We start from the raw sequence: 25,241 nt of genomic DNA, 5'->3' as shown, positions 1-25,241 counted from the left end.
CTGGCTAAGGGCTCTGCACACAGAAATGCCATTTCTTATCTTCTTAACCACCACCAAATGGCTACTCAGGGCTCGGCACACAAATGCTGCCCCTATCAGGGGGCATTTGGCAGGGATGTTCCTTCTTTATCCCAGCCAGCCACGTCCTGTCTGTCACCAGCCACTGACACCCCACGGCTGTGTCACCAGCACAGTGGCCATGCCACCGCATCTGCGTGTCACTGGCTGCCCCGCCCCTGTCTGGCCACCAGCAGCGGCGCTAATTAACGTGTCTGGCCTGGCTCTGTTGCTGGATGGCCGCTCCCCTAATGAATGGGCCCCATTGCCGGTAAATGAAGCTGTAAGTGAGAGGCAGCACCTGCTCCCGATGGCGGCACAGAGCAGCACAGCACGGCTGCTCGCACAAGCTGGGCTCCTGCACAAGTGGTGGTGCAGCTACAGCACCTACAGCTCAGTCAGTGCTGGATTTGTCCCAAGTTTGTCCCAAACTTCAGCCTCAGCCCTCCCTGGGATGTGGGACACATCTGGGTCACCTGCTGCCTGTGAGAGCTGAGTGCGATGAGTGCCTGCTGGTGTCCTCCCTGTCCCCTCCTGTGACCACTCCCCTCCATGTCACCCGCAGTTCAATGAGAAGGCCAAGCCGGTGTCGTGTTTCAAGCACCTGGTGCAGGCCAACATCCGCAACAAGAAGGTGTTTAAGGAGGACGTGCAGGGCATGGTGGCCAAGGGCACCACAGACTACAAGGCTGGCTTTGAGTATGCCTTCGACCAGCTGCAGAACGTGAGCTGGGGGCTGGGCTGGGGCTGGGGACAGCTGGGACAGCTGTGGGTGCTGGGGATGGTGGGACAGCTCCGAGTGCCTGGCTGCTGCCCTGGGCTGAGGGCTCCTTGTCCTCCTCCTCCATCCTGGGGGAGACATCCCACCTCCAGGCGTGCTGCAGCCAAGGTTCTGCTGGTGCTGCTCCCCTCTGGGTTATTACAAGTTAGCAGGGCTGGGTGGAGGGGCCAGACCCAACAGACATCATGCCAGAGGCAAGATAAGGATGAATGGTGCTATAGGTGTCGAGTGGCATTAGCCACAACATCATTCCCCAGGTGGCAGTGTCCCCCCTCCCCATTCAGCCTGGTCACCCTCACCCCAGAGAAACGGGCTGGGAAAAGAGGTGGGTTGGGGCCAGCCCTCCTGGCTGCATCCAGCCCTGTGCCTGAGGTGTGGCCTCAGGTGCTGTGTCTGCCCCACAGTCCAACATCACACGTGCCAACTGCAACAAGATGATCATGATGTTCACGGACGGTGGTGAGGACCGAGTGCAGGATGTCTTTGAGAAGTACAACTGGCCCAACAAGACGGTGAGAGCCCTGGGCTGGGTGCTGGGCTGGGACTGCTCCAGCTCCACTGCTGGCTTCTGCTCCTTTTGCCTCCTTGCCATCCCTCCTCCCCAGCAGCCTGTTCCTGCATGGAGCCACTGCCCTGCTGATGGGTTTGTAGCTGCTCCCACCTTCCTGTGGGACCAGGCACACTGTGGGATGCTGGGGAGGGAATGAGACTGGTGGGCTCCCTGAGTGCTGGCCCTGAGGGGAGCACATGGGGAGAGGCAGAGGAACCAGCAGGAAGGTCCCAGTTGCTGCCCAGTACCTGGAAACCTGTGGGGTGGGGTGTTCTGGCCCATGTATCACCCTCAGGGAGTGATGCCCCAGAGCAAGGACCACTGAGGTGGGTGATTTGAGCCAACAGAGGGATGCTGGAGGGCAGGACAAGGAGACAGGGACTCCCTTGCTGCAGCATAGCCAGCACTTGCCGGAGTCTCCTGCCCACTTGCACTCATTCTGTGGGCTGTGGCAGGCAATGCCACGCTATCCCTGGGGAGGTTGTCACTGGCTGGGAGCACTGAGTGTTGAAAACAGGGGTGCCCCGTGGCTGGCCCTCAGTGCAGGCTCTGCCACAGGTGCGGGTCTTCACCTTCTCCGTGGGGCAGCACAACTATGACGTGACCCCGCTGCAGTGGATGGCCTGTGCCAACAAAGGTGAGCACCCAGCAGGGGCTGGGCTCACCCCTTGGCTCCTGTGGGTGCCACACCAGCAAAGCCCTGCCTGCAGCCCTGCAGACTGCTGGACAGATGGATCTTCAGCTGCCTTTCTGTCTCTTTTCCAAGGTTACTACTTCGAGATCCCCTCCATCGGCGCCATCCGCATTAACACGCAGGTACAGCTGGAGCCGGGCAGGCAGAGCCCCCTCGGCTGCCCTGCCCTGCCTGGGGGAGTCCAGGCAGCCCCAGCCCCACTGGGCACAGCCCACAGGCTGGCAGTGAGTGTGGCAGCAAGCTGGGGAGCTGAGCTGAGCCCTCAGCCAGGCTCTGCACTATTAAGCAATTCATCTTCTGCAGCTCCCCACGGACCTGCTGCCTTTTGAGTGACTAATTATGAAACATCAGGCGTTAATCAGCACAGAGCAGAGCTGAGCGTGGGCAGGGCCAAGCCTGGCAGAGATGGTTGTGTCTGCCCCACACCTCCTCTCACTGCCTCTTTTCTGCCCCTTTTCTTTATGGGATGTGCACAGGGTGCTATGAGGGCAGGGCAGGGCTGGCATTGTGGCACAGGGCCTCCTTCCCCACACAGAGATCTTCCTTGGCAAGGTGAGACAGGAAAAGGGAAACCTGCCCCAGGAGAATATGACAGCCAGGGAGACAGCAGTGACATGGTCCAGGCATGATGGAACAATCCCAGCCCCAGGAATGGCTGGGGAGCTCTGGCTGGTGCTGCCTGGGGACCCCCTGCCCTGTCTGTGCATGGCCAGTGGTGAGCAGCACCTTGTTTGCATCTTAATGGACCTGTAGGGGTCCCAGTGGAGCCAGTGCCCCCACTTCTGGTGGCTGCCAAGCCCCCTCCCCAAGCTCAGCCTCACCGCATTAACATTCCTGGGGTGTGCTTAGGGACAAGGGTGTCACCAGGCTGGAGCAAGGAGACATCCAGTTCCCATGTTGTCCTGTGTCCCTGCAGGAGTACCTGGATGTGCTGGGCAGGCCCATGGTCCTGGCTGGGAACCGAGCCAAGCAGGTCCAGTGGACCAATGTGTACCAGGATGCCCTGGTAAGGACTCCCAGCCCTGGGTCCCACACAAGGGATGAGGGTGGGGACTGCAGCCCCAGGGTGCAGCTGGGGACACTGACCCTGGGGTCCCACAGAACTCTGGGATGCAGGTGGATGGGGACACCAGCCCCAGGGTCCTGCACAGGACATGCCCCATCAACCCCCCTCTGCTGCCCACCCCAGCCCTGGTCCTGAGGCAGTGAGGGGCCATGGGACACCATTCTGTGCTTGTGCAGGGGCTGGGCCTGGTGGTGACAGGAACGCTGCCAGTGTTCAACCTGACGGAGGACAGCAGTGACAGGAAGGTAGGACACTCTGCTGGCCCTGCACTGGGAGCCTTGGTGTGGGCTACTGTGGGGTGGGAAGGTGCCCTGGTGATGTGTGTCAGGGGGGACACTGGCATCCCTGGGGTGCTGCCTGCTCTGCACCACCTCCCTGCAGTGACACCAGGGGTGACTGCCATCACTGGGACCCAAATTACCTTGGCCAGCTCTCACAGTTCAGCTGGCACAGCTGCCAGTCCCTGGGGGGAGCAGTGTCCCATGGGGGCTTCTGGGGGGCTGGTCCATCCCACCCTGTGCCCCTGCAGTACCCAAATCTGACCCACACGTCCCCAGAGGGGGAAGATGTCTGTCCTGCTGATTCCCTGTCCCTGGGCTGGTGGTGGCAGTGACAGCCCTGGTCCCACCACCTCCATCCTGCATTTCCTTCCAGAACCAGCTCATCCTGGGCGTGATGGGGATCGATGTGGCTCTCAATGACATCAAGAGGCTGACGCCGCGTTACAACGTGCGTGGGTTCCCCTCTGTCCCTGCCCTGCACTGCCAGGTCCTAGTGGGGAATCCATCCCTCTGGTGGGAGCCCCAGGCTGTGCCCCAGCACTCAGAGCACCTCCAGCAGCACTGGCACCTAGCAGGAGCGGGGACAGGCAGGAGTGTGACCGTGTTCACAGGGATCTTAGGATGAGGGAAGAGACGAGGCTCTGAGTCCATGTTTCAGAAGGCTGATTTATTATATTATGATATATATTATATTAAAACTATACTAAAAGAATAGAAGAAAGGATTTCATCAGAAGGCTAGCTAAGAATAGAAAAAGAAAGAATGATAACAAAGGCTTGTGGCTAGGACTCTGTGATTGACCATTAATTAGAAACAACTCTATGAGACCAATCACAGATCCACCTGTTGCATTCCACAGTAGCAGATAACCATTGTTTACATTTTGTTCCTGAGGCCTCTCCGCTTCTGAGGAGGAAAAATCCTAAGGAGAGGATTTTTCATAAAAGATGTCTGTGACACAAGAGAGCAGGGATCAAAGCTGTGTGATGCTCTGGGACTCAGTGCAGAGCCAAAACCCTTGTAGGGTCAGCAGGGAACAAACCCTACAGGCCTGGGGAAAGGAGAAGTGGGAAAAATCCAGAGCCAAACTCTCACCCAGGAGTGAGTGGCAGATTGCATTGTCCTAAGAACAGAAATGAATGGATAGAATGGGCTGAGCCCTGGGGGTGACCTGGGGCAAGCTCTGCCTGCAGAGGTGAGGATGATGGCACCAGCACAGTGTATCACACCACAGAGCCACCTGCTCAGCCTCACCCCTCCTCCTGTCCTCCTGCAGCTGGGGGCCAATGGCTATGTCTTTGCCATCGACCTGAACGGCTACGTCCTGCTGCACCCCAACCTGCAGCCCCAGGTGAGCAGGGGCCCAAAGGGGGATCAGCCAGGCCCTGGGGCTTTCCAGGGTCCTTAGGACTTAGCTGTGGGGTTTGTGATGTGTCTGGGCTCAGCAGTGGCTGCAGGAGCCCTGAGCCCTTGCCTGGCTCTCCCTTTGTTCCTGCAGATCATCAATTTCCGTGAGCCGGTGACGCTGGACTTCCTGGATGCTGAGCTGGAGGATGAGAACAAGGAGGAGGTGAGCAGAGCAGGGGCAGCTTCTGGGGCACAGGCTGGCCCCCTCACCTGCAGCTGCAAAGGGCACTCAGCCCCTCCAGCCTGCCCTGCAGAGAGTCTCGTCCTCAGGGTCCTGGCACAGCTCCCATGGAGCCACAGAGGGGACAGGAGCTGGGTCACTGTCCCCTGGGTGCAATGAACCTCCCCTGGCTGCTCCCCCTGACCCCACGGGTGCCCACAGGTGCATGGCCAGGCTCTGTGGCCCTCAGTGTCCTCCTCTGTGTCCCACAGATCCGGAGAAGCATGATTGATGGCAATGATGGGCAGAGGTTCATCAAGACCCTCATCAAGTCCCTGGACGAGGTAACTGAAGGGAAAGGAGATCACAGCTGCAACTGTCACTGTGCTGAGCGCCCAGAGCCAGCAGTGGGGATGAGGGGCTGTGTCTGGCACTGGGCAGGGAGCCAGGGCCCTGTGGCACTGTGCCAGCAGAGCCCTGGCAGTGCCAGGCCTGACTGGCTGCCTCTGGCCCACAGCAATACATCGACGAGGTGTTCCGGACCTACACGTGGGCTCCCATCAAAAGCACCAACTACAGGTGAGTGTCACACCCTGACTGCCCTGCCCTGGCTGGGCCCACACCAGCACAGGCCTGGGGGCTTGTGCCTGCAGCTCCAAAATCCCCGAGGCCACCAGGGATGTGTCCCATGGGCTGTGAGGTTGCAAATGCACTGCCACATTATTGCACACAGGCAGTGATGTGCTGAACTCCTGAAAGGGCTGCCTGCCAGCCTTAGGCACTGTAGAGCTTGGACACAGCCCCCAGGACTCCAGACAGGCTGCAGGGCTGGCATGCAAGGGGTCAGACAAGTGACACCTCTGCCACCCCCTGTCTGCCCAGCCAGGGGCTCATGCGGGTCCCTGCCTGCTCTGGGGTGGGTGACAGTGACATGTGCCCACCCTGCAGCACAGGCACTGTCTTTAGAGCCAGAGGAGAGCAAAGTTCTGCATTTATCACCCAGTTTGGACCAGCAGATGTGTAAGAAACATCCTGACATCATCATTTCTCAACTCACATTGCCTCACATGGGAGGAGCCATGTGAGCCCCTGTTGCCCAGTGTGCTCTCCTCCTCTTCCTACTCCTCACCACCCAGTTCAGGAGGGGCTGGCAAGGGTCACAGCCACTCCCCACTGCTCTGCAGCAGGGATTTTTCCTGGGTTTCCCTGTGATGCCACCAACACTGAACAGAAAAACGCCACCACCCTTTTCCTGACACTGTGGTTTGGGGTGCCAGCAGCTCTGCTGTGCTGGCTGCAATGCCCAGACTGTGCCCAGCGCAGGCAGGGTTATCTGAAGGGATGCTGTAGGGGAGAAGCCAAGATCCCAGTGGCTCTGGTGCCGGAGTGACATCTGATGAGAGTCAGGAATGTGGTCCTTGCTCACTTATTCCTGAAAATACTTGGCACAAACACTGTCACCAAAGGCCAATGGCCACTGCAGCTGGCACCAGGGAGTCCAGTTCCCTCTGGCAGTGTGTCCTGTGGGTTAAGCAGCCCCAGCACCACCTCCTGCTATCGCCTTTCCCGTCCTGTCCCACACCCTGCATGCCAGATTCCTGGCTGGCAGATCACTCTTGTTCCTGACATATCTGGCTCCTGCTGCCTGTATAATGGTTGCCCAGTTGGTTTCTCCAGTCTGGGAAGGTTTTGTCCCTTCTTTCATGGGCTGTATCTCTTCCTGCCTTCCTCCCCCACAGGGATGTCGTGTTCCTCTTCCACATGTACCTCCCTTGTTTTCTGGGCTGGTACATCCTGCCCATATCAGCCCTGGCTAGGCAGATGTGCCAACTTCTGTGCCCATGTGTGCCCCCAGCACAGCCCTGGGTGCTCTGGGCGTGACCCTGGATAGCCCAGGATCACACTGGGTGCTCTGGGCATGACTCTGGAGACCGTGGGTGCTCTAGGGATGACCCTGGATACTCCAGGATGACTCTGGGTGCTCTGGGGATGACTCTGGATGCCTCAGGACAACGCTGGCTGCAGTTCCAGGAGAGCAGGATGCAGCAGGCTGTGCAGGAGGCCACTGGGGCTGCCTGCCATCACCTGGGTCAAGCTGCTGCCAGCAGGTGCCAGGCAGGGACTGGGAGCTGGCCAAGGATTCTGGGTGGGTGTAAAGCCTTACACCAGGTGTCTGCTCTCCCTCTCCACAGCCTGGGGCTGGTTCTGCCTCCCTACAGTACCTACTACATCCAGGCCAACCTCAGCGACCAGATCCTGCAAGTGAAGTGTAAGTAGCCCCTGGCTCTCCCCGCCGCCCTCTCACACTCCCCCTCACCCCACCCAGCCCCTGGCTGTCGGGGGGAGAAACACAAATCAAAGGCTTGGGAAAGGTCATAGGGATCACTGTGAGAGGCAAAATAAAAGCTAGAGCTGAGAGAGGCGTGAGTAGAGGTGAGCACACGGAGGGAAAGCGAAGCGAGCTGCCTGCCTGGGGTGCCCCTGGGGTCTGGTCCTTGCGCAGCCCGGGGCTGCAGGCAGGCACAGGCTGCACAGGGAGGTGCTGCCTGTTGGCCCCCCGGGGACGAGGGATGGCGCTGTGGCAGCCACATCATTTGTGAGCCTGGGGAAGTTTGCATGGATCTCTTTAATTTCCTTTGGTTTATTACGATACTTTGGTTTCAGTTTAAGCCATTTATTCTTTTTATGAGTTTGGTTTCGGTTGATTTCGATTTTTGTTTGGAATTAATCTGTGTACGTGTGTGTTAGCCTGGCCCCCCTTTCTCTCTCTTTCTCTTTCCCCTGACCCCCAAGCCTTTTCCCCACCTCAGGTCCACGCTGCTCCCAGGGACCCTCTCCCCATGGGAGAACTGGACCCTTCCCCTCTCCCCCCTGGTTCCCCCTGTTTCTCCCCTCGGCCACCACGGTGGCCCGACCCCAGCCCCGCTCTGGATCCAGCCCCTGCCACCCCCTCCATCCATGGGCAGGAGCCCTGTGTGTGTCCCCGTGGGGACAGGGCCAGGCTGTCCCCAACCCCGGGAGGGGGGATCCCCCCGTCCTCCCCAGCTCTGCCCACCGTGCCGTGCATGCCCCCTGACTCAGTGAGGACATTTTGATATCAAGACTGTTGCAACTGTTTGCTACTGATTCTCATTTTCCTTTGGAGTATTGAATATATATCTATATATTTCTCTAGTTATATCTTTGCATTTGTTTTTTTCTTTTGTTCTTATTTCACCGTGGCCTTTTCTTTTCCTTTTGTTACTGGGTTTTTCTTATGTTCTCTTTTCTTCATGTCGTTTTTTGCAAGAGGTTTCCTTTTGGTATGATTATAGTACACAATATTTTTATTCAAACGTCGATTGAATAAAATATTGTTTGTGCCCCCCTTCCCCCTTTCCACCCAACCCCTTTTTTTTTTGTTTGTTGTTTTTTGTTTGTTGTTTTTCTTGCTTTCTCTCTATGGTGGATTCACACAGTACCAAACATCAAAATGAAGGGCAAGTATTTTCAGTCTCAGACCACTCACCTTCACCACCCCGTCCCCTGCCCCGTGTCCAGTCCCCCCCAGCCCCCTGCTTGCCCATCTCCCTGCCCGTTTGCCACGCCGAACCTGCAAACCGCCACCAACTCACCCTTCCTCCCTTCTCCTCTTCCTCCTCCTCTCCTCCAGTTCCCCCTTTATTTGAAAGCAACATGTCTTGTTCTGTTCATGAGAGCTTTGTCACGAAAATCCCACTCCCCTCCCTGCGCATCACTCCCAAACCTGGTTCGATATCGTCCAAGAGCTGATCTTGTATGAAATGCCCTTTTCTACCCACCAGGAGTTTGTAGCTAGTTGGATGCCCTGCTCTTCCTCCCCAGTGCTGCCCCTTCTTGCTCCTCTTCTCCCGCTCGTCTCCTCCAACTCCTTCTCCCCTTCTCCTGGCTCCTTTGCTTCCTCCTCCCCAAGACAACTCAACCTGAAAGGGATAGGGCTGTGCAGGGAGAGGGGGGCTGTGGGGTGGGTGCCCCCAGGTGGCAGGGATGGAGGACAGGTGGGGGGCCCAATCCATCAGCCTCTGGGACAGGCTTTTTGGGGAAAGCCTACAAGCAGGGATGCTCTGCAGAGACGGGATGGGACACCTGGGGCGGTGCCTCCCAGCTGCACAGGTGATGGCGAGCCTGGCCCCAGGGGCACGGGGGATGGCTGAGCCCAGGGGTGCCACACTGCCCGCCCCCACAGCTGCTCGGTGGCCGTCCCCCCTGCCCTGGGGACCAGCATGGCATGGCCCAGTGTCCTGTGCCACTGGAGGTACAGTCCTGGTGCCGTTTGTGCCCCTGGGAGCAGCCAGGTTTGAGCCTCGAGTCCCACTGAGGCAGGCCGAGGTGCCAGGGTCGGTCTGTCCCTGCAGTGGGGCAGGACATCCCCCATGGGACACAGGATTTGGCCCCCATTCCCTCAATGCCAGAGGGGCCTCCTGACCCACAGCTCCCGCTCAGCCCCGCAGTGGGCCAGGGCACACCCATGGGACACACACAATCCCCGTGGGACCTGCCACCCCTCTCCATCCCACACAGCCCCCAGCTCACGGCACCCACCAGCAGCACCCCATCCCTGGCACAGGGACACGGCTTGGGGGGGCACTGCAGCACAGGAGGGGCCATGGGGGACAGGGCCAGGCGAGCAGGACAGTGGGGAGGTGGAAGTGTCACCCTCAGCCCTGTTCAATCAGCCTTGAGTTGCCTCCTCCCAGCGCCCCTGTGATGGCAATGCTGATGGACCAAGTACGAGTGTTTGTACTCCTCCTCCTCCTCCTCTTCTTCCTCTCATCGGCTTGTACCCAGCCCCTGCCTCCAGCCCTCAGAGAGCAACAGTCCAACCTCTGGCTGTGCCGTGCAATGCACCAGGAGCTGGCGGGAGGGCAAGGGGTGGCGGTGCCCGTCCTGGGGGAGATGTTATCCCAGGGGTGTCCCTGAGCACCGCTCCGTGCACCCCCCAACCCAGCTCGCCCCCACGAGCTGAGCCCTGCATCCTCAGTCTCTTCTGCCGGGGGCAATCCCAGAGACCCCCGAAGCTACTGGGCTGCCCCCCGTGTTAAAGCAGAGCGCGGATCCCCGGCCCCATGGGGGTACCAAGGCCCCGGGCAGGGAGGGGGCACCGGAGCCCGGCAGCGGAGCCCGGCAGCGCATTGCACGGCCCTGCAGCAGGGCGGGAGCCTCTGGTTGGACTGTCCTCGGCAAGGTTCCCCTCTGGCCATGTTGATGCCTGAAAATTCCCTTTATTTTTTTCTCCCGACAACCGAGTGTTCCGGTGATCCTCCTCCGGCCAGGAGCGCAGCATGTGGTTCCCTGCCCTCGCCCACCACCCCTCCCCCGAGAGAGAGACGTCCCCGCCCTCCCGAACATGCATATATATATATATATATATATCTCCATGTGCGCACATATATATATGTGTGTGTGTCTGTGTGTCCCTGCGTACCGGCCGCGTACGCACCGCGCGCCTCCAGCCCGCCACCGAGCAAATTCGAGCCGAGATGGGCAAACCTCTCCTGATTTGGCTTAACCTTCCTTCCCGTGCGGTGCCAGCAACAGCAGAACGGCCTTTTCCTTCCTCTCTCTTGTTACCAAGAGCAGCAAATGCCTTTTTCTTTTTTTCTAATTTTTTTTGTTCCCTCCCCTCTCTCTCTCTCTCTCTCTCTCTCTCTGTCCGTCTCTCTCCCTCCTGGCCCCGGCGCCCCCGCTCCCCGCCGGATAACCTTCCCTTTCTGTTGCAGATTTTGAATACCTGCTGCCCAACAGCTTTGAGTCGGAGGGACATGTGTTCATTGCTCCCAGGTAGCTTTGCGTGTGCGCTTGCCGAGGTGTGCATCCGCCCCGGCCCCGCTGCCGACCCCCCATCGCCCCCATCCCCGCCTCATCGTGCCTTGTCCCCGCTCCCCGTGCCCTGTGGCTGTGTGTGTCGTGTGCCCGCTCGGCCGCGGGGCTGCCGCCGGGACCCCGGCCCCCCGGTTGCATCCAGCACAGTATATATCTATATTTTTATATATTTATATATATATATATATATATGCACCCGGTGCAGCCCGACCTCTGCGCGTGCATATATAGATATAGTTTCTGAAAATCCTGCCGAGCGAGGGCCGCCGGCCGCATCATACAGTCGTGCTGGCTGCGGGGGGGAGGGAGAAGGAGGGGAGGTTTCGGCCCAAATTTGGGATGCCAGGGGGTTTGGGGACATGAGGAGCCCATAGCAGCCCCCTGACGGACAGATGTGTCCCCTCCCCTGGGCCATGCCGCCCAGTGTGTCACCTAGCGGGGATGAAGGGCCATCCCTCGCTGGGCTGTTTGGGGAGCCCCATGGCTCTGCAGCACCCCGCCCTTCCCGCCACTACAGTGCAATCTCTAATTAACATCACCAGCTAATCACCTATCTGCTCATAGGTCGTTATGGCAGCTACACGTCCTGTTAGGGGACGTTTTGCCAGTGCAGCTTTTGGGGATTGTAGTGGGTGAGGTCCAGCACAGCCACCTGTGGCTACCCCCAGTCTCCCGGCCCGTAGCAGCAGCAGTCACTCACACCCGCTCTGGGTGAAGCAGCAGTCACTCACACCAGCCCTGGGTGTAGCAGCAGTCACTCACACCCGCTCTGGGTGAAGCAGCAGTCACTCACACCAGCCCTGGGTGTAGCAGCAGTCACTCACACCCGCTCTGGGTGAAGCAGCCCGGAATGAGCAGTCACTGTGCAGCGCTGCCTTTTTGGGGAACGCAGTCCCCGGGCCCTCTGCTGGGCACTGGGGGTGAAGCCCAGAACACACGGGAGCCAAAGCAGAGCGTGAATGAGAAACAGGAGCACAGTTATTGAAAACTGGCCATAAGTACCGAGAGGATGGACAGGGAGGGGATGCCCGAGGCCCCAGGAGTGGGGCTGCACCCACGGCGGCTGCAGTGCCTGCTCCGTGCCCGGTGTGGTGCTCTGCAGTCGCTGCAGCTGCAGAGAACAGGGGACGTGGAAGTCAGGGCGAGCCCCCCGGTATCCCCAGGGCGGCTCCGTGAGCAGCCCCGGTGCGGCGGGGCAGGAGGGGCCGTGTGCCCAGGGCGACTGTATGATCTGCTGCCGCGCCCACGGGCCTCTGGGCATTTTCAGAAACCGTATGTCCCCCGTGGGTGTGTGAGTACCTGTATCTGTGCGTGTCGGTGGAGGTATTTAGGTGCTGTTCCCCCCCGAGCAGGGGTTGAGGGGCCGGGCCGAGCTGGGCAGGGTGCCTCACCTTTTTCAGCTGCCCTGTGGGCATGCTCCTGCCACCCTTTGCTCCATTTGTCCTTTGAAGGACAGAGGTTTTGGCAGTCAGGAGCTTGGTGGAGGGGTTGTGAGTGGGGGAGCCCTGAGCACCCTGGCACCGTTCACAGCCGCACTGCTGAGGATGGGAGGCTCCTGGCACTCTGGGGTGGCACTAACCTGTGCCACCCAGTCAGAGTCTCGTGGTGACCAACAGGTTGCAGCTGTCCCTGGCATCGGTGGGGCTGGGACTCTGTGCTCAGGGTGTCCCAGACTGAAGCAGGGACATGGCACCCACCCTACTGCTTGTCCCAGGAGTGTCTCAGGGCCAGTGGTGCCCGTGGGCAAGCACCCATCTCCACCAGCTGGGGCTCAGCCAGCACCCAACCAGCTGTGCAAAGGGCACAGGTACGGCCTTGAGTGCCTGCCTGGTGCTGCCAGTGCAGCTGTGGAGAATCCTGAGGCAAATCCCTGCTGGCACCCACAATGGAGCCCCAATCCCTGGGGTGCCACAGGGGCAGGGCAGGGTGGGCACAGCCCCACAGGTAAGTACAGTGCCAGAGGCAGCCAGTCCCACCAGTAGCCCCAGCAGGATGGGGAGAGATGGACGCGGTGTTGTACCATTCTGGGCAAACCAGGATCCATCAGAGCTTGCCCTGGCAGAGGTGACAGCACCTCAGTGCCTGTGGCAGTGACAGACCCGGTGACTGGTGGGACACTTCCCTGGTGGCACTGCAGGCAGCTGGGGCTGGGTACAGGGCACTCTGCAGAGGTGCCCACAGCCAGTTCCCCTGGCAGGTGACACTCCCAGGAGAGGTGGCACGTCACCACCACTGTGTCCCTGTCAAGCCTGGGTGCTGGCAGCACAGGGGCAGAACTGACCTTGCCTTTTCCATCCCCACGAACCACAAACCTTGTCCCCAAACCCCAGAGAGTATTGCAAAGACCTCGACCTGTCGGATAACAACACCGAGTTCCTGGAAAACTTTATTGCCCTCATGGAAAAGGTGACCCCAGACTCCAAGCAGTGTGAGTAGCTGGGATGGCTGCTGGGGGGGGGTGCTGGGGGGGGCTGCTGGGGGGTCGGGGGTGGATGGGGATTCAGGGCAAGATGGAGCAGGGGATAAACTGTGCTGGGGTTGGGGTCCTGGGAGCTGCTGCAGAGTGGGTGCTGGGACAGAGCTGGGGACATGGGTGGCCCTCATGGGGTCAGCTCTCACCTCCTCCTCCTCTCCAAGGCGACAACTTCCTCCTGCACAACCTAATCCTGGACACAGGTATCACACAGCAGCTGGTGGACCAAGTGTGGAAGGACCAGGACCTCAACACGTAGGTGGAGGGGAGATGGCCCAGGGTGGGCAGCACTGTCTGGGGATGAGGATTGGGATGGGCTGTGAGGCAGGGGCAGAGCAAAACCCCGCTGATGGCTGGTGTACCTGGGCCTCTCCTTGCAGGTACAGCCTCTTGGCTGTGTTCGCAGCCACCGACGGGGGCATCACCCGTGTCTTCCCCAACAAGTGAGTGCCTGCCCTGCACAGTGACGTGTCTGCTCCTGCTGGGCCATCTCTGGTGGGACCAGAGGTGACAGTGACAGTCATGTCTGTGATTTATCCCTGCCAGGGCCGCAGATGACTGGGAGGAGGAACCGGAGCCCTTCAACGCCAGCTTCTACCGGAGGAGCCTGGACAACAAGGGCTACATCTTCAAGCCACCCTACCGAGATGGTGGGTGCCAGCTCAGGGGACGGGGTGTGACCCAGGCTGGCACTGGCTCCATGTGTCCCCTGATGTCACCCCTGCCTTCCACAGCTGGCTACCGGGGGCTGGACCTGGAGAACAACACCATTGGGATCCTGGTGAGCACCGCCGTGGAGCTCAGCATCGGGGGCAAGACTCTGAAGCCCGCAGGTAGGAGGGGAGCTGGGTGCCCTGGTGCCAGGCTGGGGGGTCCCTACAACTCCCCCAGGCTACAGCTCACCCTGTCTCCCACTGCCCCAGTGGTGGGGGTGAAGCTGGACCTGGAGGCCTGGGCTGAGAAGTTCAAAGTGCTGGCGAGCAACCGGACAGACCGAGACCAGCTGGGCACCCGCCGGGTACGTCCTGGGGCTGGCATTGCCAGGGGATGGGAGTGGAGACAGAGCAGGGAGGGAGCTCTGCTTGATGGGGGGCACTGCTGGGACATGGTGCCTGTGGTTGGAATGAGTTTGTTCCTCAGGGTTCCTGTCCCCAGCCTCTGGGGACACCACCCTGCATGTCCCCTTCTGGCTGGGAGGACAGCTCTGGGGGCATGACCATCCTGCTAACCTGTCCCTCTGCCCTGCTTTTGGTTGACAGTGTGACCCCTCAAGCAGCTGTGAGATGGACTGTGAGGCCAACAACAAGGTGGGTGGTGGGCAGGGGTGGGGGCACTGGTGGGGGTGTATGGAATGGCTGGGAGAGGTCCCTGTCCCCTGCTTACCCAGCCTGTGCACCCACCCTGTGCCCTGCTGCTCCCCAAGCTCAGCCAGACCCACAGGGATGAAGGCCTGGGGCTTGCCCCATGGACCATGGACCCCCTGAGGGGGCTGTTAAACCTCCAGGGTGGGAGGTGTCTCCTGCTCCCTGCACCCAGCATGGGTGCTCCTGGCACTGAGATGCTTCTGAGGCTTGGGGACACCGCCCTGCCCCCCTGCCTGACAGCCTGCCACCCTCCCTGCTGGTCCTGCCTTGCCCTGGCCATGGCCAGGGTTGGATGACACTGCCCTCCTTCCCCAGGACCTCATCTGTGTCCTCATTGATGATGGGGGCTTCCTGGTGCTGTCCAACCAGGAGGACCATTGGTACCAGGTGAGCGGTGCCCGCAGCTGCCTGGGGCAGGGATGCCAGCTGGGAGCTGAACCCTGAGCTCATGGCTGTGGCACTCTGTCACACAGCCCCACTCGAGTCCCCTCCAGGGGAGCCCGTGCCAAGGTGGCATTTGGGTGCAGATTGGGTGTCCCCATTTCAGGTGGGCAAGTTCTTCAGCGAGGTGGATGCCAACCTGATGTCTGCCCTGTACAACAACTCCTTCTACGCCCGCAAGGAGTCCTACGACTTCCAGTCTGTCTGCGCCCCCGAGGCCCCCAGCAACACGGGCGCAGCGCCCCGCGGCGTCTTCGTGGTGAGCACCCAGGGGATGCTGCATTCCAGCTGTCTGGGAGCCCAGGGACCCACGGGTGTGTCCCCAGCTGCTCTGGGAGCCCAGGGACCCACGGGTGTGTCCCCAGCTGCTCTGGGAGCCCAGGGACCCACGAGTGTGTCCCCAGTGCCCCTCACGGGCACCACTGGCTCACCGCCCCCTGTTTACCCACAGCCCACTGTGGCCGACCTGCTGAGCCTCGCCTGGTGGACCTCGGCCGCAGCCTGGTGAGTCCTGCCACGTCCCCTCCCTGGGAAGGGACACTGGGGTGTCCTTGGGGCTGGGACAGCTGACGTGGCCACGGTCTGCTTGCCCAGGTCCCTGTTCCAGCAGTTCCTGTACAGCCTCACCTACAGCAGCTGGTTCCAGACGGGTCAGTGCTGGGGAGCTTTGGGCTGGGGGTGGGCAGGGCTGGGGGGTTGGTGGCCTTTGTCCCACAGCGCTGTGCTGGCACAGAGGAGGTGGTGGGGGACGGCATGGAGGCCAGGGAGACGAGCTGCATCATGAAGCAGACCCAGTACTACTTCAGCACCGTCAACGCCACCTACAACGCCATCATCGACTGCGGCAACTGCTCCAGGTGGGTCTGTCCCCACTGTCCCACCCCTGGGCAGGGCTGGGGACACCCCCGAGGCTGCCTGTGCCAAGGTACCCATGCAGCAGCCGCTGTGGGGGCAGTAGGAGATGCTGTGCAGCATTCAGGGGGACTGTGATACCCACAGGGGGCGACAGAGAGGAACAGTGGTGTCCCCGTGGGCTGTGGGTGATGGCATCCCCAGGGATCCTCTCTGTGGAGCCAAGCCCTGAAAGGCCAACAAGGCCATCAGGGCTGAGTCCCTGGGCAGCCCCTCAGCATGGGGATGGGCAGGGAGGTGGAGATGAGGATGGAGATGCAGGCCCGGGCAGGAAATGGGGATAGGGACAAGGCTGGGGACAAGGATGGGAATGCAGACAGGCATGAAGTCAGGGATAGGGATGAAGCTGGGGACAGGGATGGGGAGGAGGACAGGGACGGTGATTAAATAGGGTCTGGGGAGATGCTGCTGGTTCAGCAGGGCTGGCACTGGCAGCTGGGGGGGATTGAGGCACAGGGTAAGGGGGGGTCCCACTGCCTTTGCACCCCCAGGCTCTTCCATGCACAGAGACTGGCCAACACCAACCTTCTCTTCGTGGTGGCTGACAAGCCCATCTGCAGCCAGTGTGAGTCTGTCAAGCTGCTGCAGGCAGAGGTAAGAGGTATCCTTTGATGGCTCAGCTGCATCCCACAGGGATGTGATGTGTCAGCTCCATCCCACCGGGATGTGGTGGCAGCGAGATGGGGGGACACGTGGGGTCTGTGGGACAGGCGGGGGGCAGGGACCTGTGGAGTTTGGCAGGGGTGGAGGGAGTTGGCTATAAGGGGCTGGGGGTGCCCTAGGAGCCCCCCCTGCCCTGTTCCTGGTGGTTTCCTTGACCTGCCAAGCCCCCCCGAGGGACCCCAACCAGTGTGAGCTGGTGGACAGGCCCCGCTACCGGAAAGGCCCCCACATCTGCTTCGACTACAATGCAACAGTACGTGGGGCAGGGGGGCTGGGGCTGGCCCTGGGAGGGGTGGGGGTATCCTCTGGGGTGGGGGCAGAGCCATGGGGGGTTTCCCAGAGGGTGCTCCACTGGGGAAATTTGGGCAGTGGGTTCCCCTGAGCAGGGAATGGAGCCATGGGGGGATCCCAGGGGAGCCCTGAGTAGAAAGTGGAAAGGTGAGTGTCCCCCCTGGGGGGAGCAGAGCCATGGGGTGTCCCCCAGGGGGAACAGGGCCATGAGGGGATCACCCAGAGGGGTGGGGGGACCCCTCTGATGGGGGTTTGGAACCCTGGGAAGATAGGGAGAGGGCTCAGGAGCCCCGGAGTATTCCCTGGGGAGGTCACAGCTCTGAGGGGTCCCTGGGAGAGCAGTGCCATGGGGTGGCCCCGGGGCTGTGCTGCAGGGCAGGAGGCGCTCAGGGCTGCGGGGAGGTGGCAGATGTCCCTGCCAGGGCAGTGGGTGCCCGTGCCAGGGCAGTGGGTGCCCCTGGGGTGCTGAGGCACTGCCGGGGGTGCCCCACGGCCCCTCTCTCTCTCTCTTCACCCACCCAGGAAGATACCTCAGACTGCGGCCGAGGGGCTTCCTTCTCCCCGTCCCTGGGGGTCCTGCTCTCGCTGCAGCTGCTGCTCCTCTACTCCAGCACCAGCCGGCACCCACTGCCCCCGGCCGCCTGCCTTTAGCCCCCCGGCCGCCCCCGCCAGCTCTCTTTTCTTTCAACCTCCATCTCCATGCCCGTCCCCGGCCCGCTGGAGCGGGAGCGACGCCCCCTCCGCCGCCCCGGGACCCCCCCGGTGCTCTCCCAAAGGGCCGGGGATCGGTCGGGGCTCCCGGCGGAGCCGGGACCGGGCCGGGGCTCCCACAGAGCGGGGACCGGGCCGGGGCTCCCACAGAGCGGGCACCGGGACAGGCCCTGGTATCGCTCCCTCCCGGCCACCGGGACTCGGAAAAGTGGCGTCGGTGTCCTCCGCCCTCAATTCCTCCCCTCCTCCATCCGCCTCGCCTATTTTTTTAGCCTGAAGATTTTAAAGCAGATCTTTCTACATCGAGTTTCCAACATTTTCACCTGGAGACCGGCGGGGTTTATTGTCAGCAACGAGGACACATGGGAAAACAAACAAAAAAAAAAAAAAAAAAAAAAAAAAAAAAGAAAAAAAAAGGAAAAAAATGGGGGGAAGGAAAAATAAGAAAGAAAGAAAGGACTTGACTGTGCGGGTCAGTATCATTTGTTCTGGCGGTAGCGGCCCCAGGGCGTGCGGGGCAGCTGCAATCCCTGCGGGCTCATCCCTGCGGGCTGGGGCTGGCAGCGGGCAGCGACAGGGACAGGGACAGGGACAGTGGCCTTTGCCTGCGGCACGATGGAGCCCCGGCCCCCGCGCTGGGCTCAGCCGTCCTTGGGCACAGATACTGGCGTGAAAAGGAGGGGGAGAAAAAAAATGTGTTTTGTTTCTTTTCCGTTCTGCAGATCACTGTGAATCCTGCCCGCTCAGCCCTGCCCCCTCCAGCCCTGGGAGCCCCTGCCCTGCCAAAGAACCCGCACTGGCCTGGCCGGGCCGGGCTGCTCGTCCCCGGGGACATGTCCCCTGTCCCCAGCGGGCCCAGCCACACGGCCTCGAGTGCCAGGGGAGCGGGACGTGCCACATGTCCCCAGAAGGGCCGTGCCAGGCCCGGGCCCGTCCCGGGGCAGCGGGGCCGTGCCTGGGGGGGGGATGCGGGCAGGTGGCGCTCACCGGGGGTGGCACCCCCCAGTCACCCCACCGGGTGCCGGGGAGGGGACAGCGTGGCTGCTCTGCCCTGGCACCCCTCGGACCCCACTGCACCCCACAAACCCAGCCTGGAGAGGTGCCGGGGGCTGGAGGGGCACGGGGCAGGGTGACAGCCGTGACACCGCGGTGACAGCCGCGACACCCGGGGTGCCACCCCCGCTGCTCCCGGCAGTGCCGGGGGTCCCTGGGCAGCCCTGGGGACCCTCACCCCCCCGGGGCACCCCGCTCAGAGCCACCCCATCAACCGGGTCCAGGGGAGCCCCCTCGGCACGGCCACCCCGGGGGGGCTGGGGAGGGCGCCAGGCGCTAATTAGTGCTGGGGTTAATTAATGGTCATTCTGCTTGTAGCTTTTTCAGTGTGTGTTTGGTTACTGTCTCTGGGAACCGTGTTTGAACAGATGGCTCTGTGTTACCGGGAGTGTGTGTACTTCTGTAGTCTAGTTAGGTGCTCTGCCAGAAAACCACCACTATACATACCTATAAATATATACATATATAGTCTATTTTAAGTTAAAAACCAATGAGACGAACGGGCGGTGTGGCCCCGGGCCCCCCGTCCCGCCAGGGTCACCTCCTGCCCTGTCCCCACCGGAAAGCTTCTCTCTGCTCATTCAAAGGCATTGGGTTTTTAATTGATTTTCTTTAATTTATTCTTAATTTCTTTGGGTTTTTTTTTTTTTTTTGTACAGAAGAGTTGGAAAACTAAAAAAAAAAAAAACCAACAAAAAGACGATTTGTAAGATATCGTGCGTGTGACTCCTTGTAAAATATTTTCAAATGGTTTATTACAGAGACTCAGTTATTAAATAATGTTCATATTTTCACTTCACAGGCGGTGGCTGCGTCATTGCGCGGGGCCGTGGGCACGGCTGGGGGGGCACAGCACGGGGGGGGCACAGGGTATCGGGGGACTCTGCCAGGTGGGACACTGCCCTCACCCCGCTGCACCTCGGGGACACGGGGCAGGGACAGCGCAGAGCCGGGGCTCACAGAGCCCGCTCGCTGCACAGAGGGGCTGGGGCACAGCGGGGGCTCAGCCCCCCCATCTTCCCTATCCCTGCAGGACCGTGTCACCCTTCCCACGCCCCACTCCATGCCCGTGTCCCCCGGTTGCCGGGGGTCAATGTCCCCGAGTGCCCTCCGTGTCCCCATTTCCCGGGGTTTCTCCCCCCCCCTTGTACGCACCCCCATGACTGTGTCCTTCATGCCCTATAACTGTGTTCTCCCACCCCTCTCCCCCCCGTCCTGCCGTGTCCCCCCCCACGTCCGTGTCGCTCGTTTGTCCCATGTCCTCCCGTTTCGTGTCCCTGTCTCCCCTCCGTATCCGTGTTCCCCCGTGTCCCCCGTCCGTGTGTCCCGTGTCGCCCCGCTCTGCCAACGTGGCCGGACTACAAATCCCGGCGTGCCCCGCGGCGCCCTGGCCCCGCCCTCACGACAGCTCCGCCCCGGCGTCCCCGTTCCGCGCATGCGCAGCGGCCCTGTTTGTCCGTGCCCGGCCTGGCCCAGCGGAGGGTCCGAGCGCGGCCTGGCCCGAGGCGGCGGCGGAGGGAGAGAGCGGGGCCGGGGCCGGCCGGGGGCCGCGCGGGGCCCGGCGCGGGGAGGAGGGCGGGTGGGGCCGGGCAGCCCCCGCGGGGCCGCCCCGTCCCGCCCGCGGGGCCGAAGATGCGGCGGTACCTGCCGGTGGCCCGGCAGCACTTCCTGGCGGCGCTGGCCGGCACCAGCGTGGTGGTGAAGTCGCTGAGCGCCGCCGCGGTGCTGCTGTACCTGCTCTCCTTCGGGCTGGACACGGCCTACGGGCTGGGGGTGACGCCCGGCTACCTCCTGCCCCCCAACTTCTGGGTGTGGACGCTGCTGACGCACGGGCTGGTGGAGGAGCGCGCCTGGGGGCTGGCGGCCAGCCTGGCCACGCTGGGCACGGCCGGGCGGCTGCTGGAGCCCCTGTGGGGCGCGCTGGAGCTGCTCGTCTTCTTCGCCGTGGTGAACATCTCCGTGGGGCTCCTGGCCGCCCTCGCCTACTTCCTCACCTATGTGGCCTCCTTCCGCCTCCACTATCTGTTCGCCGTCCGCATCCACGGCGGTCTGGGCTTCCTCGGGGGGGTCTTGGTGGCCCTCAAGCAGACCATGGGGGACAGCACCGTACTGAAGGTGCCTCAGGTCAGAATGAAGGCTGTCCCCATGCTCCTGCTCCTTCTCCTGGCTCTGCTGCGGCTCGCTGCCCTCGTCGAGAGCAATATACTGGCCTCGTACGGCTTCGGGCTCCTCTCCAGCTGGGTCTATCTCCGCTTCTACCAGCGGCACAGTAGAGGCCGCGGAGACATGAGCGACCACTTCGCCTTCGCCACTTTCTTCCCCGAGATCCTGCAGCCCGTGGTGGGTCTGGTAGCCAACCTGGTGCACAGCGTGCTGGTGAAGGTGCGGGTGTGCCGCAAGACCGTCAAGCGCTACGACGTGGGTGCCCCGTCCTCCATCACCATCAGCCTGCCGGGGACGGACCCCCAGGACGCCGAGAGGAGAAGGTACGGCCTGCCCTGCCCTGCCCTGCGGGATCGCGTTTAGGGACAGCGGGGGTACGGTTTAAAATACAAGGAGGAGGGGGGATATTTAGGTGCAGGGGCTCAGGAGGGGTCTTCTCCATGTGGTCTGCCACGGAGGTGGTGAGGAGCATTTCAGGGAGCTGGTGGGACATTATCCTGCTCTTGCAGATGTGGAGCAGCAGTGGAAAAGCAGGGGGGATCCTGCAAAAGGGGCAGACAGGGTTAGGGGTTCCTGCAGAAGAAAGGGATACAATCTGGGGGGGTGACAGCCCATGTTTGTGGCAGCCTTCCACCAATTCTCTCTGGCCCAGGGGAGGGCAATGAGTCAGCCCCACAGCCCAGCCCTCCAGCACAGCCAGCACTGGCCTTCCTGACTCCTGGCAGGAGGGTTTGGACAGGGAGCTGGCACTCCCTTTTCCCTGCTCTGCTTTATGTCTTTATTCCCCATTCCCGGAGCAGCCCTTGTGCTGACAGCCTCCAGTTGCACCACGTAGCCTGAAAACTCCGTGTCAGTAGTCTGGGAGCCGGAGTGCATGTCTGTGGAGCAGTCCCGGGCGCTCAGGTCTTCCCCAGCACTGCTGAACCCACCCTTTCCTGCTGGGAGGAAGCCAGGACTGCCTTGCCCAGTGCCCCACGGGGCAGAGCCGCTGTCCCGGGTTAACCTGCCCACGTGCCTTGTCCTGCAGGCAGCTGGCCCTGAAGGCTTTGAACGAGCGGCTGAAGCGCGTGGAGGACCAATCAGCCTGGCCCAGCATGGAGGATGATGAGGAAGAGGCGGCAGCAGCAGCGAAGGCCGACAGCCCACTGCTTCCCGAGCCCGGCACGGCCGGGAAGAGCCCTGGCCAGGAGTCCAACCTCATCAGCTTCCAGGAGGCGCCGGCGCAGCTGTGAGCGGCCCTTCCCGCCCTGTCTCCGTGTGAGAGCTGCTAATCCCCCTGGTGTCCCCCTGGCCGGGGCGGGGACTCCTCCCGCGGCGCAGGCTGGGGGATACCTCATTCCAACGCTTCTGCTGCTGCTCGCGGCCAGCACCCGGCACCCGGGACAGTGACACTGCCACCACCGTGAGGACAGGGACTCCTGGAGCCACTCCCCCAGCCGGGGCAGGCCGTGGAGTCGGGGCAGGCAGCGGGAGCTGTTCTGGGAGAGGGACACGGGGCTGATCCCTGCCCCAAGCCGCTGTGCTGGTCCTCTTGGGATCCAAGTCAGCTTCTCCTCTGTGCCAGGGATTGGCCAGAGCACTCAGCACGTATTTTCTCCTTTCTGAAGGTAGTTTTGTCCCTAACTGAGGCAATGGAAGGCTGGTGGGTTCCTCTTCCAAAGGTCTTTCCCGTGGGGATCCTCCCCCTGCCCCAGCAGGAGCTCACCAGGGGCGGTGAGGAGTTTGTTGGGTAGGAGGGGACAGGACCCTGGGCAGGAAGAGGCCACCCAGCCCCTCATGGTGGTGCTGCAGCACTGCCAGCTCCAGGCTCTCATGGTGGGGATTCTCTCCTCCTTCCTCTCCTGCCCCCTCCCCCTGTGAGGAGCTGCTGCCCTTGGCTGCTCCCCGGCTAATCCGTTTGCCAGATTACACTAGAAGCTGGAATTAATTTTACAGTGGGACTCTAGCTGCTTCCTCTGGCAGCAGGTTTTCTTTCCTGCAGGTAGAATATGGGCTCCCCCTTTCTTTTCCCTCCCTCTTTGTTGATGGAGTTTTTTTCCTGGATGGAGAGGATGCTCCCTGCGACAGCCTCCACAGCTCCTGATCCAGTGGGCAATTCCCAGCCCTGGATGTGGATCAGCAGTGTCATGATTATTTTTTTAAAGGACCACACGAGAAGGTTTTGTCAAATGGGAAGAACACAGACCTTTGGGTATCAATAAAGAGTTCTTTGAAAGCGGTGGCTCCTGCAGCAGAGCACGGGCAGGGTGGGGGCCCGGCCCAGAGCAGCCCCTGGGGGCTCTTGTCAGGAGCTGGGGAGGGGGTTCAGGGGGTTCCTTCCCAGCTGCTGCCAGCAGGGACAGATGTCTGCCTGCACCCCAAAAGCCATCCCACCCAAGAAGTAAAGAGGGCATGTTGCACTCTAGCTGCCTGAAATTTTTATTGAATAAAAGCTCTGGATACAGAGGAATTTTTCAGCCTGGGAGCCGCTCCCAGCTCTCCAGCCCTGCCGGGAGCAGGATGCGTGCTGGAAGGAAGGCTGCTGTGCCAGCAAGGAGGTTTCTTCCTGCCTTCCCAAGGGTTCATTGCCCAGGTCTGTGTCTCCCCCCGTGCTCACTGTTCCCTATGCCTTGCTGGCTGCACGTTCACAGCCCGGCTCAGTAATTTGCTCTGTAAACTGACCCCACCCCGGCAGGCCGAGCCCAGCCCACGGAGGAGGGGTTTGTGCGTGGCAGTGGGTGTCCAGATCCAGGCCCTTGGGGCAGAGCTGCCCGTGCCATGGGGACACACCTGCTGCTATACCGTTGCTGGGGTGCCACCACCCTGCCCCAGCCCTGCCAGGCTGAAGCCACAACCGTGCCCTGTGCTTTGCTGTCAAGCTGCCCCCGTGGCAGGAGAGGCAGCGTGGTGCCTGCTGCAGCCCCCGGGAGGGAAGGGACTCCCTGCCCTCCTCACCAGGATGGCTCCTGCCCTGCCTGCTCCAAAGCAGCCCTGCGTGGGAAGGGGAAAGAAGCAGGAATCCTGAGTGAGCCCTCCATTTCCCAGCACTGAGCACCAAGCTGCCACAGGGACTGGCAGCTTTACCTGTGCCAGGGAACATCCCCACCGAGGCAGGGCTGAGGTGTCACACACATCTGGAGCAGCTGCTCCCCAGGGACAAGACACTACGGACAATCCAGGACTAAGGAAAGATGAGTAGGTAGAAACCAAGTTCCAAGGAGAGCCTGTGCGAGCAGGGGGGCTGCCAGCTCTCTCCAAGGGGAGGCCCAGCTCGCTCTGGGAAGTTCAGGTCAGCAGCAAGCCCTCAGTGCTGGCTGCGCTTGCGGTACAGGTACGCATTGCTCACCTGGTTCATGATAACCAGGCTGGTGACGAGGGGACACAGCATGGCGAGGTACCACGAGGCACCGGTCACCGTGGTGGTGAACCAGAGGGAGCACATGCCCAGCATCAGGCTGGCACAGCCCAGCAGGTAGCCCACCAGCCCTGAGGTCGCGTGGTACAGCTTCAGCTTGGCCAGAGTCCAGTTCTTCATCAGCTTGGGGTAGAGCAGGAGCACGCCCCCGGCGCACTGCCCGCCGGCGTACAGCACGGCCAGCAGCCCCGTCAGCCCGTGCCAGGTGACAAAGTGGCCCTTGCCGTTCAGGTGCTTGTTGTAGGTAATGATCGCCAGCCCCAGGAGCGCGCAGAGCAGGGCGAGCAGCTGCAGGGCCCAGTGCACCCGCACCCGGACCTTGCGGGAGAAGGAGCGCAGCAGCGAGGTCTCCGGGGAGAAGATCAGCAGCGCTTCCGTCATCAGGAACGAGAACTGGGGGGCAGAGGGCAGCGCCATTGGCACCGGACAAACGGCGCTGCGCCGCGGCTCCCGGGGCTCGGCACCCACCGCCCGCGGCTCAGCCACCCAGCACCAGGGCTCCCGGGGCTGGGCGCTCATCACCCGGGGGCTCCCGGGGCTGGGCACCCACCGCCCGGGGCTCGGCCTCCCATCACCCGGTGGCTCCCGGGGCTCGGCACTCACCACCCAGGCACTCCGCTGGCAGCGGGGGTGACCGGGCAGCGGCACTTACCGCGAGGGCCATGAGCAGCGGGTGCCAGGAGAAGAGACCTGGAAGGGAAGCGCAGGGTGAGGTGAGCTGAGGTGAGCTCAGACATCCGGCCCTCCCCGAGCCCCGGCCCCGCCGGCACTCACTGGATCCGGGCCGCGCCAGCACGGCCACGGCGGCGGGGAATCCCAGCGCCACGAGGTGCGCGGCGGCGCCGGAGGCCACGCGCAGCGAGCGGTACAGGCGGGACTCGGTCTCGGCCGTCAGGGCCATGTTGGCCGGGCGGGCGGAACCGCCGCTGCCGACATGGC

General features: G+C 61.8%; 3 protein-coding genes across 4 annotated transcripts in view; 2 read left to right on the top strand and 1 right to left on the bottom strand.

Annotated features, from left to right (window-relative positions):
* The window catches only part of CACNA2D2 (calcium voltage-gated channel auxiliary subunit alpha2delta 2), a 208,630-nt gene extending 190,896 nt beyond the window's left edge, over window positions 1-17,734 (top strand). The window contains exons 11-39 of one of the 2 annotated variants that reach the window (XM_054280704.1): window positions 623-781; window positions 1,243-1,350; window positions 1,947-2,025; window positions 2,155-2,204; window positions 2,999-3,088; window positions 3,325-3,393; window positions 3,803-3,877; window positions 4,706-4,780; window positions 4,928-4,999; window positions 5,269-5,340; window positions 5,514-5,575; window positions 7,189-7,265; window positions 8,455-8,475; window positions 10,735-10,795; window positions 13,168-13,265; window positions 13,475-13,565; window positions 13,691-13,753; window positions 13,857-13,960; window positions 14,045-14,143; window positions 14,234-14,328; window positions 14,570-14,617; window positions 14,990-15,061; window positions 15,222-15,374; window positions 15,567-15,619; window positions 15,710-15,765; window positions 15,849-15,972; window positions 16,519-16,628; window positions 16,855-16,943; window positions 17,504-17,734. In XM_054280704.1, the coding sequence (XP_054136679.1) occupies window positions 623-781; window positions 1,243-1,350; window positions 1,947-2,025; window positions 2,155-2,204; window positions 2,999-3,088; window positions 3,325-3,393; window positions 3,803-3,877; window positions 4,706-4,780; window positions 4,928-4,999; window positions 5,269-5,340; window positions 5,514-5,575; window positions 7,189-7,265; window positions 8,455-8,475; window positions 10,735-10,795; window positions 13,168-13,265; window positions 13,475-13,565; window positions 13,691-13,753; window positions 13,857-13,960; window positions 14,045-14,143; window positions 14,234-14,328; window positions 14,570-14,617; window positions 14,990-15,061; window positions 15,222-15,374; window positions 15,567-15,619; window positions 15,710-15,765; window positions 15,849-15,972; window positions 16,519-16,628; window positions 16,855-16,943; window positions 17,504-17,632 (2,454 nt within the window). In that variant the 3' untranslated portion in view covers window positions 17,633-17,734. The remainder of the gene's footprint in view (window positions 1-622; window positions 782-1,242; window positions 1,351-1,946; window positions 2,026-2,154; window positions 2,205-2,998; window positions 3,089-3,324; window positions 3,394-3,802; window positions 3,878-4,705; window positions 4,781-4,927; window positions 5,000-5,268; window positions 5,341-5,513; window positions 5,576-7,188; window positions 7,266-8,454; window positions 8,476-10,734; window positions 10,796-13,167; window positions 13,266-13,474; window positions 13,566-13,690; window positions 13,754-13,856; window positions 13,961-14,044; window positions 14,144-14,233; window positions 14,329-14,569; window positions 14,618-14,989; window positions 15,062-15,221; window positions 15,375-15,566; window positions 15,620-15,709; window positions 15,766-15,848; window positions 15,973-16,518; window positions 16,629-16,854; window positions 16,944-17,503) is intronic. The other variant, XM_054280705.1, reaches the window with a different exon arrangement.
* A 2,602-nt stretch (window positions 17,735-20,336) lies between these two features.
* Window positions 20,337-23,123, top strand: TMEM115 (transmembrane protein 115). Its single transcript, XM_054281028.1, has 2 exons — window positions 20,337-21,231; window positions 21,936-23,123. Exons 1-2 carry the CDS (start codon window positions 20,378-20,380, stop codon window positions 22,138-22,140), a joined length of 1,059 nt encoding a protein of 352 aa, XP_054137003.1. The 5' UTR covers window positions 20,337-20,377; the 3' UTR covers window positions 22,141-23,123.
* A 195-nt stretch (window positions 23,124-23,318) lies between these two features.
* LOC128939840 (transmembrane reductase CYB561D2) lies at window positions 23,319-25,220 on the bottom strand. The gene is made up of 3 exons (XM_054281049.1): window positions 25,077-25,220; window positions 24,955-24,992; window positions 23,319-24,695 (listed from the first exon to the last, which is right to left on the bottom strand). The coding sequence occupies exons 1-3, from the start codon at window positions 25,201-25,203 to the stop codon at window positions 24,192-24,194; spliced, it is 669 nt and encodes a 222-aa protein (XP_054137024.1). The 5' UTR covers window positions 25,204-25,220; the 3' UTR covers window positions 23,319-24,191.
* Window positions 25,221-25,241: the final 21 nt, after the last annotated feature.

This window comes from Melozone crissalis, unplaced genomic scaffold (genome assembly GCF_028551555.1).
Source record: "Melozone crissalis strain CALT ecotype California unplaced genomic scaffold, PUWL_Pcris_2 ptg000029l_1, whole genome shotgun sequence".
Classification (NCBI taxonomy): domain Eukaryota; kingdom Metazoa; phylum Chordata; class Aves; order Passeriformes; family Passerellidae; genus Melozone; species Melozone crissalis.
This window is presented reverse-complemented; position numbering and strand designations above follow the sequence as displayed.

Bases quoted from the DNA above. Each gene is read 5' to 3' on its own strand.
- TMEM115 (XM_054281028.1), top strand. From the start codon at position 20,378: ATGCGGCGGTACCTGCCGGTGGCCCGGCAGCACTTCCTGGCGGCGCTG. The intron at 21,232-21,935 runs GTACGGCCTGCC...CTTGTCCTGCAG, and splicing joins CAGGACGCCGAGAGGAGAAG to GCAGCTGGCCCTGAAGGCTT.
- LOC128939840 (XM_054281049.1), bottom strand. From the start codon at position 25,203: ATGGCCCTGACGGCCGAGACCGAGTCCCGCCTGTACCGCTCGCTGCGC. The intron at 24,993-25,076 runs GTGAGTGCCGGC...CTTCCCTTCCAG, and splicing joins GCTGGCGCGGCCCGGATCCA to GTCTCTTCTCCTGGCACCCG. The intron at 24,696-24,954 runs GTAAGTGCCGCT...TCTGCCCCCCAG, and splicing joins CGCTGCTCATGGCCCTCGCG to TTCTCGTTCCTGATGACGGA.